At 40.8% G+C, this 13760-nt stretch overlaps 1 protein-coding gene across 3 annotated transcripts in view; it reads left to right on the forward strand.

The window, feature by feature from the left end:
* plch2a (phospholipase C, eta 2a) overlaps positions 1-13760 on the forward strand; it is a 226374-nt gene that overhangs the window by 91241 nt on the left and 121373 nt on the right. The window contains exon 1 of one of the 3 annotated variants that reach the window (XM_031311130.2): positions 11801-12188. The exons of the other annotated variants lie outside the window; for them this stretch is intronic. Coding sequence (XP_031166990.1) covers positions 12146-12188 — 43 coding nt within the window. The 5' untranslated portion in view covers positions 11801-12145. Of the gene's footprint in view, positions 1-11800; positions 12189-13760 lie in introns of those variants that run through there. 3 annotated transcript variants of the gene reach the window in all.

The raw sequence follows: 13760 nt of genomic DNA on the forward strand, positions 1-13760 counted from the left end.
GGACACTGTTGGAAAAAAAAGTATGTCCCCGAAGAGAACATACTCATTATTTCCCCCAGAATTACCCTTAGATTGAATCACATGCATGATCAAAGTTCAGCGCCACACTCTTGGTTTGTGTGTGTGTGTGTGTGTGTGTGTGTGTGTGTGTGTGTGTGAGACCATGCAGAAGAAGAATGTAGAATCTATTTCAAGGCAGTAATACGTGTACTCAGTGGTGGAATGTAACTAAGTACTTTTACTCAAGTACTGTACTCATGTACAAATTTGAGGTACTTGAGTCTTTCCTTTTCATGGCACTTTCTACTTCTACTCCGCTACATTTCAGAGAGAAATATTCTACTTTTTACTACAACTTAGTTACTAGTTACTTTACTAATTAAGATTTTTGCTGACAAAACACACTTAATTAATAAAATATGATGCTGTATTATAAATTAAACCACTGAACAATATACAGGCCTACAAGTCCAGCTGAACTAATTAGACCATTAAACACACAACTGTTTGGATCCTCTACACTTTCTAAAATGGGAGGATTTTTCTGCATTGAGTACTTTTAATACTTTCAATACATTTTCCTGATGATACTTACATACTTTTACTTAAGTAACATTTTCAATGCAGGACTCTAACTTGTAACAGAGTGTTTTTACAGAGTGATATTGGTACTTTTACTTGAGTAATAAAGGATCTGAATATTTCTTCCACTCTTGCTTATGGAATACACCAGATTTCTACTACATGTTTACTCATTGAAAAATACACTTTAAACATGTTTGACATAAGCATGTTATATACATGTTTAAGCCACGCTAACTAAAGCTTTTCAAAGCGTTAACAGTTCTAATTTACAGACTTTATTTCTATGGGACACACAGACAGACCCAGCTGGCAGTTTGTACTCAGCAGAGGGCACTGTGTCATACGGAGAAAAGCTCTCGAGTTCAGCAGACTGCCAAGCAACACATTTACATCCATCAGTGTTCACCCTCGATTCTCATCAGTCTCATTTGGAGCAGTTTCGTTATTTGTTGGTCCAGTGTTTGGTTACCTGCAGTTGATACTAGTAATAGAAGTAGTTTAGTAGTTCAGGGTTTCTACAGGTTTCACCAAGTCAAATTTAACACCTTTTATTTTTTTTATTAATTTTATTTTGTTTATTTCTTTTCTTTTTAAACAAAAATCAGTGCTGACAGTTTTGTTGTCATTACTTAGAATTCCTCATGGGGGGGACAGAAACTACGCACTATAGCTATAATGTGCAACTCAATTTGTGGTGTGTGTGTGTGTGTGTGTGTGTGTGTGTGTGTGTGTGTGACGAGAGGTGGAAAGCAAGTGTATACATGGGGAGTGTGTGGTAGAGTGACAGCAGATATCTGTAGGGACCGATTCACTTCATGCAGAGATCTGCTGTTTTGAATAAGTACGTACTGTGCGGCCCTCAAATGTCTGCCTTTTTTTGTCTGGCTGAATAATAGCTGTTCCTCCATTTTTATTGTCCAATTCACACACTGCATGAAAACACAAGCTGCATCTCATTGCTCTTAAATTGCCTCCTCGAGTCCTCCACTTGCCTCCCTTCCTCGCATTTCTCAGTCCCTCCCACCGAGGAGGCACGGGAGAGACGCGAGGAGAGAGGAAACGAGCAAATGTATTTTAGAGATATGAGACGTCCTTTCCTCTGAAGCGCCACATAAATACGTCAGCGATTTGGGTGGAGTTAGCAACTCTTTCAGCTGCACGGCTTCCAGGAATTCTGCTCTTGTGTATACTCGGCTATAGCTCCTCGGTGATCCCTCCTCGATGCTCGCTCCCCGCTCCTCGGGGCAGAAATAGGAGCTTTGAGACGGCCTTCAGCGAGGAGGGACAGAACAACTTCCGGTTCAGTTGAGGACAGAGGAGTCAAGGAGCTATCAAATAAGAGCCATGAGAGTCTCCGGGGCCGTGTTTTGAGTGATGTGCTGCACTTATCACTGACACTTTCCAGAGACTGACCAATCATTGCAGAGGAGGTGACAGTTAAAACCTGCTTGACATTTTTTTTTTGTGTCACTCAAACTGTTATACACTGACAAGAACAAAAAAAGGAACAAGATGTTTAACGCCACAATAATGTAACAACATAATACAGGGTTTCTGCAGGTTTCTCCAAGTCAAATTTAAGACTTTTTTAAGACCTTTTTAAAGGACAATTCCAGCGCAAAATGAACCTAGGGGTTATTAACAGATGTGTACCTACTCTGTCGCTCTCTGGGACATGTTTTCATGTTAATCAAATGTGTTTGTAGCTTGAAAGATTATAGCGCGGACCGCTGATTAGCTTACAATGCTAGTATTTGGGGCACAGGGAAAATAAAAAAAAATCGCTATTTTGTACCACTAAAAAGGCTCAAAATATCACCACACTTCAATGGTAGCATAATGACTGTTCCTAAATGTTAACCGAAGCATTGAGAACTTTGTAAGTGTACAGACAGTTTCAACACAATACAGCAAATTTAAGACTTTTTAAGACCGACGCGGAAACCGTGTAATATAAAACAATGCATCACAAGACATCTGCTGACACGGCTGCCAGTCACTTACGCTGTCACTTCAACAAACACTAACCTAAAGAGAACAGCTTAGCCCAAAGATTCATGAATAACCATCCACGCTAATGTGCTTTACACAGGACACACACACACACACACACACACGACTTAGGGGCACCATATGTTTAGCTAGCTGTCCAACAGTATTAGAAAAAGGAAAATGCCCCTGTCAAATTTACGCGCACATGAAATGAATTTGACAGTTTTGCTTATCAGCCAGTTATCAGGCCTCAGTAGCCACACATACACACACACACACACACACACACACACTCCACTGCGTAAATACTTCAAGGGGGAGGAATGGTTTGTTCTTCAAGGCCCCGAGGTCATGTTCTATCAAGACTGGTGACTGATTTTTCCAGGGCACTCACACGAGCATACGCCCACATGCACGGATGGAGGGATGCATATGGATGGGAGCACTGCCAATACATTGTAATTACCTAATAGCGTTTTCAAGTAAGATCCTCAAAGTGTTTTATTTTTACATGACATAAAGGAAAACCTTTGATATAATTGATCCGAGAAACAGAACCGATCTGAGGGAACGCTGCATCACAGTGAAAGGAATCAGTTTATGGAACGATCTCAACAGCGAAACCAAAGAATCTAAAACAAACATATTTAAAGCTAACTGTCAGCTGGCGGAAATGGCAGAGTTTGAGACGGAGGCTCAACCAGCGCCCGCGAGCACGGTAATATGGTGGAGCGAGCTAGAGAGTGATGGAAGAGAGGGCGGAATGGAATATCTGCATGAAGTGAATTGGTTCCTACAGAATAAGCCTGTTACATTAGCAGAGTGTTACATTTTGGCTTCATGTTGCTAATATAGTTTACGCTTTCATGTCTATTTAAGGTGTGCCATTTAGGGTTAGCCGACCCTGAACGTGTTTAGGAAGCCAAGTTTCTCACAGGTTGTGTAAAGTGTTTTGCTGTCACAAAAAATTGTCCAGAATGCAGCACATTAACAGGATTGTTGAATACAATATTACATAAGGAGCTGAAAAAGACAGGCCTCTATATGCAGAGCCTACGCTGAAGCTAACATAAGTGGCCTACGCCATTGTGAGGATTTATGTGTGTGTGGAGTGTGTGGTAGAGTGAGTGAGAGAGTGACGGGGATAAGCTTCAGCGTAGTCTCGCATTGCCAGACCCTCCTCCACAGCGCTGAGGGGGAGTGTCTGGCTAGTCCACTCAGCATTCAAAATGTGCTTATTAAAAATGGTTTATTGGCTTTTCATTAAACCAATCACAATTATCATCGGCAGTGCTTAGTGCCGCACGGAGCAACAGTGCCTCTGCAAAATATTCTCAGGAAGGAACTTGTTTTGGTGGAACATGTGTACGTTCAAAGGTTGTTTTGGTCGTGCAAAAGAAAACTCAAATTGGACAGATAGTCTAGCTAGCTGTCTGGATTTACCCTGCAGAGATCTGAGGAGCAGTTAACCATAGTCCTCAGAAATCCACCGGAGTTTAGCTCCGGAGCGAGTACCGGTGGTGGAGATAGAGAAACAAAGTGTTTCTCCTTTGCTTTCTGATCACAGTGGGAAAGCTGTGGCAGGAAAAGTTAACCCTCCCCTTGATTTCATGTTGTTTACAGAGAAGGAGAACCAGGAAATGAGTTGCGGGAAATGCGACACTACCAAGCCACAGCCGAGCAGACCAATTTCAGTTGTTGGAGGTCTGCGTCACCACGACGTGTAGTTACATTTCTGGGGAGGTGCACGTCAGGCTACGGAGTAGAGTCCGTATCTCCACATACCTACATACGTATATGGTGTAGATTCAGCGCAGAACCATAAATCAAGCTTAACCCTTGTGTTCTCTTCCCGTCGAACATGAACTTGTTTTCCTTCCGTGTCAAAATTGATTGATTTTTTTTCAATGTTTTTTTAATTCATGGTCAATAAACCTCATTTATATGACATTATACGTCTTTTTTTTTAAGATTATTTTTAGGGCCTTTTTAGGCCTTTTTTTGACAGGACAGCTAAAGACATGAAAGGGTAGAGAGAGGGGGGAATGACATTCAGCAAAGTGCCGCAGGTCGGAGTCGAACCTGCTGCGTTGAGGAGTAAACCTATATATATATATATATATATATATATATATATATATATATATATATATATATATATGGGCGCCCCCTCTACCAACTGAGCTATCCGGGCCCCCATTATACCTCATTTTTGAGTTAAATAAAAGCTAAAATGATGAATTATTTTGATTAATAGTTAAGATCAACACTCAAAATTCAATACAAATTCATCATTTATTTTACCTGCAACGTACATCCATGCATCCATGTTATTTTTGGGTAATTTGGTTGAAAGAAACTCATTCTTCTGATATAAAAAAAACTTTGAAAACAGGTCAAATTTGACCCGAGGACAACACAAGCTTAATCAGATTAAAAGTCAAGAGATGTGTTTGTGGGGCGGCCTCTAGTTCACCCAGTAAGAGCGTTCGCCCCATGTTGGCTGAGTCCTGCAGTGGTGTGGGTTCGAATACGATCTTCTGCCTTTTGCTGCGTGTCATTCCCCATCTCACTCCCCCTTTTTAGCCTGTCCACTGTCACTGTATAATAAAGGGAAAAGCCCCAAAAAAATAATCTTTAAAAAAGAGACGTATTCGCACTGCTGTCTCATCATGTCCAACTGTTGAAAATGCGGCGGTGCAATTTTGAGCCTTGTTAGTGGTATAGAAATTTCTTTTTACTTCATCCATGCCCCTATTACTACTACTAGCGTTATAAGCTAATTAGCGGTTTGCACTAAAACTGGTCACATTCGATTAGCATGAAAACATATCCCAGAGAAGGGTCGATTTGGCAGCCATGTGTTATTAACCCCTATTTTGCGCTGGAATTGTCCTTTAAGTAAAGGATCTGAATACATATACTATCCAATCACTCATCTTATCCTAAGCGTGCAGTAAGTGTGGGCCCTTACTGCATCATTAAGCCGAAACAGAAGACTGAATCATTTATGAATTGTTTTTGACGGAATCCTCCCACCGACATACAACATGCTAATTCTACATGATACGCGGGACCTCATTTGCATCCTGCTGTATGTGATGTGTGTGTCTCATCACTTGTCAGTGCTTATATCTCTTACAGCACAAATTCAATCGCCTGACATTTTTTCCTCGATGAAAATGTTTGTGTTCAAACAATTTGACCCTCAATCTAACCCTGGAAAATGTGCTCTTCCATTTGCTTTAGGCCACCTGCTCTTCACACACACACACACACACACACACACACACACACACACACACACACACACACACACACACACACACACAGACACACACATTTTATAAGTTACGGAGGACACAGCTGGCCCCACCACTCATTCAGCTGAGGTTATTAACTTCCACTATCTCCTCCGTCCCCACTCGTAACATGTGAGAGACAGTTTGCTGAACAGGTCAAACCCTTTCCCAAAAAGACAGAGACATTTTTAGATTAAAGGGCTGGGTCTCCATCCCCATCCAGGAATGTTTTTATGTAAATTATAATTTAGGCCTAGAAATAGAAAGACTTAACGGAAATGGCAAATTTCACTGACATTTCCTTAGCATTGCCAATTAATTTCACACTAGATGAATAAAGATAGAGGTTTAACATTGCTAAGAAAAACAAGAACAGATTATACTTATATATTTATTATTATATATTTATTATATTTGTATCCTTTTACTTCATGTATATTCTGTATGTGTGATGTGTGTCTGATATTTTTGCTGCTACAACAACGGAATTTTCCATTTTTTTTGGGATCAATACAAATCTATCTATCTATCTATCTGTCTATCTATCTATCTATCTATCTATCTATCTATCTATCTATCTATCTATCTGAGCTGCTGCTGTTATTATTAATATTCTTATGTGGAGCTGTAACAATTCCAAATTTCACTGTGCAATTAATTGTCTCCGAAATAACTGTGATTAACGATATAATTGTCTCTTTCAGTCAAATTTAAAAATATTTATTCATTACTTTTTTTAAACAAATTGAAATTTTTTGTGAATCCCAGGATACGTTTTTTGTTATAGACCCAGATAATGTAATAACAAGAGTACACAGCCTATGAAGTAAACAATGTCTCTTTATTAACATAAAACATTTTTTCTAACTGTATCCCCCATTATCATTTATGTTGTTATGAACATGTATAGGGCCAAATACCAACAACTAACAATTGAAATAATAATAAAAATACATAGTCCAACCAATAATCACTTATATAATTACAATTAGCCGTATCTAAACAAAATCAACACCTACCAGTCATACGCATTAAGACCTTAGCTAATGTAAGCAATTGCAGTTAAACAGAAGAAGCCGCTATTATGTAAAAAAAAAAAAAATCACAATTAGACAACTATGTAGTAATTGTTACAGGCCTATTCTGATGCCATTTCAAAAATCCACTTACATTTGATCTGAGTCTTTGATGGGAACTGAGCCATCAGTGGTGTTTTCAGTTTGTGTGCGACCTCCCCTTGTGAGTCAATCAGTCAATATTCTGCTCGGTTTCACTTGTAGAAGAAAACGTGGACTCAAAAGAAATAGAAACAGGCTCTCTAGTGACCTAACAGTGGGTTGTTAGTTTCTACGAGTATCTCGAATTTCTTATCAGACTTCACCAGTGGCTTTTTGTTCTCCCACACCACTGGAAACCAGTGGCTATAGATCGTTGTTGTTCCTCTGTTGTTGCTCTGCAGCGATGTTATCAATCCAATGCTTTTACAAGAGCTCACAAGATAACCTGCGGCACTGCCAGATAATGGACAAGGTGGCACAGATGACCTACGTAGAAGTGATACAAATAGTCGCCATGAGAGAAAAAAAAAATCATCACCTTAGCTTTTGTACTGAAAGTTCCCTTCAGTATCATTATCATATCCTCAGTATCAGTATCAGTATGAATTATTTTTCTACTGTAAAGAAAAATGCTGTGCAGACAACTATTACCTTTGTGAAATACTTAATTAACCCGTGTAGATATATACGGTACAGAACTTCCAGCTATGGAAAATCTGCATCACTAGCAGTTCTCCTTATGAGAACCTTCCGATGGAGATTTCCATACCATCAAAGCAATATGGTGACTCTGCAGTTGTGTGCATGTGCAGTTTCTCCATACCTCAGTAACATGTGAGGTAATATACAGATCTGGTGGAGCTTCGTGGGTGGGTTGCAACCCTGTCTCTTACAAAATACACTTTATTAGCGTTACTGCGCAGCCTCCAACTGAGAGAGACGACGTAAATGTGACGTGAGTAACCTGTCTGAAAGTTGTAAGTCTTCTGGTAGCTGTGCCAAGAGAAATCTCAATCATTCCCAATCTAGCAGAGACGGAGAGCGTAGGTATATGTAAGGAGATAACATAGGCACAGGCTAATTGTTGCTAACTAAAATGCTAGTTAACATTAGTAATTAAACTTAAACCGCTAATGTGAGTTGAAACTGCCTGCGAGCTTCTCCTGTACTATACGGTAATTCCTCTACTATGCAACAGTAAGTCACGTGGTTATGACACAATCGTTAGCCTATTTTTACAAAAACGTCTGCTACGGAGCCCTAACGTGAGGTACAAGGTAATGGAGCCTTTTATACATTGAAAAAAATCCATAGAAAAACGGATAATGGCCTGGCAGAAAATTACCAGTACCTTTTCCATTAAGTTGACGGACTCTTATGCTAATCCAAAAATGGAATGTTTTTTAAAAATTTAAAGTACATCCTCTGTACCTTTACCAGACCTTTCTGTCAATCCCAAAAAATCAAAATACTGAAAAACACTTCAAAATCATTACAAAGAATTCCTTCATATTAGCACAGTTTATTAGCCTGTATTTCTACCGACTTTTCAAACAGTATTGAATTTGAATGCAGAATCTGAAGGCAACGGGACAAGATTTGGGTATTGGACACGTTCTGGTTTCCATTTGTAGTCCGTTTGTAGTCCGAGTAGTATTTACCAAATCACATTTAAAATGGTCGCATGCAGGTTAACAGTCCATGTGGAGAGGAGAAGAGGCAGAACGCATTGCCCAAAATGCAATCTTGGAACCCATCAGCTATATCTGACAACTTAGCTTTTTATTTACTTTTGTATTCATTATTTGCATTATATGGATTGGCCAAAATGTCGCCTGGACATAAACACCTACAAAAAGTATTGACTCTGACTGTAAACAATGACCAGCACACGAAGAGGAAGTATTGGCCCAGATATCTGCTGGCTACACATTGGAACCCCCCGAAATATTGGTCGTTGCCCCCACAGGCTAAATTGTCACCAGACCAATTGCTGATGGCTTCTGAGATTGTGTGTGTATGAGAGAGAGAGAGAGAGAGAGAGAGAGAGAGGGGATAGAAAAATTACCATTTTGGATAACATTTATACATTTAATTCAAACTCCATCTAGAACAGGCATTGGTATTGGTCCTCGGTATACGCCTGGCTACGTCATATGCCTCAATCATCAGGCATCAATTATTTTCATTTTGGCCACAGGCACAATGTCAGCGAGCACTTTGATCTATGGATTCCTTAAGACAAGTAATCAGTTGAAGAATGGGAACATTTCAGTGTTTTTTAGTGACACCTGTGTTGCTTGTCATTTGTTACATTTTCCATCGGCAGTCCAGAATGTTCTTGTTACACCAGAATAAAAAGACTCTACATCTAATATTTAAAGTTGCACTTCAGCTTTATGTGATTTAAGTGAAAGTGAAATTGTTATACTTAAAGTTAATAATGTGGCCTAATTTGATCCTTTCTTTCTCGGCCTTGACTGTCTCTCATTTGGACTCGGTCTTGACTTGGACTCGAACCTTTTTGGATTCGGTCTTGACTTGGACTCAAACCTTCTTGGACTCGGTCTTGACTTGGACTCAAACCTTTTTGGACTCGGTCTTGACTCAGTCTCGACTAGTCCTAGTCTTGGACATATCTTGGACTTGACAAAGGTAGACTTGACTACAGCCTTGCCATTCTCATTAGCCTCATTCCCTTGTGTTTAATGCTAATTAGCAAATGTTGGCATGCAACCATGATAAATATGGTAAACGCTACACATCAACATGATACCATTGCCATTATTACCAAGCGGACATGCTGAGCCGATAGCATGGCCGCGAGCTTATTAAAGATTTATTGTATATCTTTGAGAGGAACCACTGGGCTGGGGGCCGAGACCACAGACACATCTTCGCCAATCATTTTCATCAATGCATTGATGCTGATGCAACATGCACTTGCTTCCGTTCCCCAGCCATGGCCATATTTTTCATAATCTATCTGTCCTACTTCAGTGATAGAGAAAGCTACATGGTACAGGGCCCAGCCCCCAACTACAGCCTTTTAAAGTCCCTCAGAGCCCTAATTCCCAACCCCCACTACCAACCCAAACACATGCAACACACTAGGAGACCATTACACTTGTCCTTACGGACTGCTTCCATGCTCCTCCCATGCAGCTTCTAGTGTCAGGGAGTAGTGGTGGTGTCTGTGATGGCCCAAGGGTCTGTGTGACACAGGTCCTGTTGCTATACTATACTGTGACTCAGTGGACAGCCACTGTAGCATGCCCGAAGCTCACTCAAGCAGCAGGAGGTGTTGCACGCTACAAAGAAGACACTGTTAGATAAATGAAGCTTGACTTTTGTTTGAAGCACAGGTTGGATGCAGCTCTTCTCCTGGGGATTCTGGGTTATGATTTTGTGGCGGCTGAAGAGCAGCGTAGGGCTTTTTGAAAATCCATGTACAAAGGAGCGGAGCTTTGTTGTTCCCGCCTCATGAAACATGCATGAGGTGAGACAATTCTCAATGTATAATAATATCATGCATTAGATGCTGAAAATATTGTAAATTGTGTTTTGTATTTGAAGTTGATGTATCATGACTGCCATGACACTGTGTTTGTACTGTTGCCACCCCACGGTTCAGCCAGTATGGGTCAATGTACACACTGTGGGGAGTACCAAGCCCCTAATACTCTCACTTAGCTGTGTAGTAGGCTAAGTAAGATAGTATGATAATGTACTCACTGAGTCAAAAAGGCTGCCTGGCTCTTGATGGCAAGATGGCTAAAGGTTGAGGGTAGAGCATGGCTGTCATCAAGATGTCTTGTATAACGTTAGCTAACAAGTGATAAGTCTGTAAGTTAAGCTAAAGCTGCATTTTGTAAAAAGTATGTAACACTTGTGTTATTGTGAAATGTTGATAAATCAGAAAGCTAAAGTACTATGTTTGCAAGTGCCTTAGCTTGCTAATACATAACTACTAACTATTTAAATCATTTTTATTAGTTGGTGGGATTCAAATTATTGGCAGTCGTTATTTAAAAAGACACTTACATACTTACTGTTATACAAAAGAAAAAAAAAACAGACTTAAACTATGGACCTTTGGCAGTCCATGGCCTGTGAAAGCACCAAACATGCATTTAAGATGAATGAGATGAGAGTATATAAATATAAAGAATATATTGTATCTCCGTGAGTTTTTCTATCCGGAAGTTATACTGTAAACAAACATTGTGATTGGGTCTAACTATTTCGAGTATATTTCCAGCCCTACTCTACAGGCAGACTTTCCTAGAAGTTGCTGCAAGTGTACAAACACTCTTTCTATCATACGTTGAAGGCTGCTTGCTCTCCCGCTGGCCTTAGACCTTTTAAAAGGGGAGACAAGTTCATCATTTCCCTCTTTTTGTTATTTTCTTTTTGTTATTTTCTGTCTCTCCCTTTGTTGGCCGACTGCTGGGACAAACCCATCCTGGCTGGTCCTCTCTCTCAAAAAAGCTCTGTGTTGAATAAAACATGTGCACCCCACGCTGTTGCTCTTTGCTACTTGCAAATCACAGCCACCTTGCCTCCTTCATGCCTCTCGCATCCCTCTCCTCGCTTCGCTCTTCTCCTCTTTATCTCAGCAGATGCGTTTCACTCCATTTCCTCTCCCTGCTCCTCCTCCCTTCCAGTTCCTCGTCCCCCCTTTCTTTCTCTCTCTCTTCTTTTCCCACTTCTCCCTCCCTTCCTCCTTCATCTAATAGCGCTCCTTCTCCCAGGTGATCGGCTTTGAACCGAGGGTGCTTCCCCCCTCTCGTACGAGAGCCGTGAGTGGTTGACTGCACTCAGCGTGCTCCCAAAGCTCTCTGGGCAACACCCCCCCTCCCCTCCCGTCAGTACAGTAGAGGCAGAAGAAGAGGAGGAAGAAGAAGTGTGCCATAACACACTATTGTCTTTGCTGCTACCCGCCACACTACTGTAGCACATAGAGATAGAGAGGATGGGCTTTCCTGGAGAGACAGGAAGCGAGTAGAGACAAGGACTGTATAAGAGAGGTGGAATAGAAAGAGGAGAGAAGAGGTTAGGTAAGTTTCCTGTCACACCTCGGATGATGACAGCCACAAGGCGAGGCATGCCTGTGACAGTAGCAGCCCTCCAGATGGTAGTTTGGGTGAAGCCAGCCTCTTCGTCCTTGTTTTAGCAGCACATAAAGCTCTTTTGGGGAATACACCAATGGACGATTCCAGCAATATTCACAGGCTGAGCCCAGAGCAAGGTAAGAAAAAAAAAAAGCAAGCAGTCGAGAAATTCACACTTGCATGCAGCTTTGGAAAAAGTAGGCCAGAGGAATTTCTACTCGCTTCAGCCTCGCAACTCGTCTTCTTCATCACGAAAAACAAATTCAGCCTTCAGTCTGACTTCAGCTCTGTCTTTTGCGTCTGTTCACTTAATCTCCGTTTGGCTGCCTCCTTGGCTTTGTCACCAGCTACACATGCTCTCATTCACTGCTCTCTATGGTGCCCGCGGATACATCTCTCAAAAGAGGCTCCTGCTACTCAAAAAAAATAAAATAAAAAATTTGTGGCTCATGTGTTAACTGAAGCTCTGAGTTCTGTGCTGGGTGTGACTCTTTCAAATGAAATGTGGGTCTTTTAAAGACATCCCAACAAAGACATATTTATTTTTCACTTGCTCTGAGCTTTTAGCTGATTTTTACCTCTCGACTTATCTTTTATTTACCTCTACTGCTTTTTAATCTGTTGTTGGTTTAATCCCCTCTCCAAACTTCCACCTTTCTAACTTGACTTTGGTGTTATCGTGTCAGTCGTTTTGTATTAAATTGTATTGTTGTTTGTGATGTTCTTTTTACTTATGTAATGTTGTGTTTATCTATATCGAGGCAGAATTCAAACCATCTGCTTGGTTGTAAAGCACTTTGGGTTAACTTATGCTCTTGTAAATGTGCTATAAATAAATAAATAAATAAATTTGACTTGACATCAGCAGCCCAACCCTGTTTTAAAGGGGATCACCTGGAAGGCAGTGGCGCTATTAAGCTCACACCAAAGTACAGTTGCCAAAGTCCCGTTTTACCTTTGTCAGCCACGGCAACAGAGAGAGGATGAGCAGAGACAGCCAGGAGAGAGAACAGAAGGGAAAAGCAGGCAAAAGGAAGTCATCTATCTTTGACAACTCCCCATCAAGGCTTATCAACTCCTCTCCTCCATGCCCTCCCATCCTCCCTCTCATCCTCCCTTCCTCCCATCCTCCCCCCCCATCCTTTGCCAGCATTTCCCCAAGCCCCAGTAACCATAGAGCGAGTCATTAGTGTTGGATCACCTCCGCTAACAGGAGCAGAGCAGAGCGCTATAATCACACTTTCACAAAGCCGTACAATACACTGCCGCTCCATGCTGAATGCAGGCTTGTAGCGGTGTCGGCTTTACTTGCATGCATCACTGGCCTGGACCATGGCTATTAATAATAATAATAATAATAATAATAATAATAATAATAATAACAGCTTTTTCACTCTAGTAGGTGGAAGACTTAGGTGCACATATTGGGTAGGGGGTTTAGGGGCCCTCCCTAAATTTCTTTTTGACTTTTTTAATTAAAGAAATGCAATTTCACATCATTTTGGACCATTATTTTTTTTTTACCATATCTGTGTCTGAAAAGCTAGAGCAGGTAATACCTAAATTACCCTCAAAAAGCTTAAAAACTAAACTTGCTAAAGAAGACCACTGGAGACAAGCTACAACCTGATCTGAGACTTTTAGTCCCATTTATTCGGCTTAAAGCTACATTGTGTAGTGTTTTGAGTTGATTCTTAGCAAAAAAACCT

The sequence above is a fragment of the Sander lucioperca genome, chromosome 12, assembly GCF_008315115.2.
Source record: "Sander lucioperca isolate FBNREF2018 chromosome 12, SLUC_FBN_1.2, whole genome shotgun sequence".
NCBI classification, from domain to species: Eukaryota; Metazoa; Chordata; class Actinopteri; order Perciformes; family Percidae; genus Sander; species Sander lucioperca.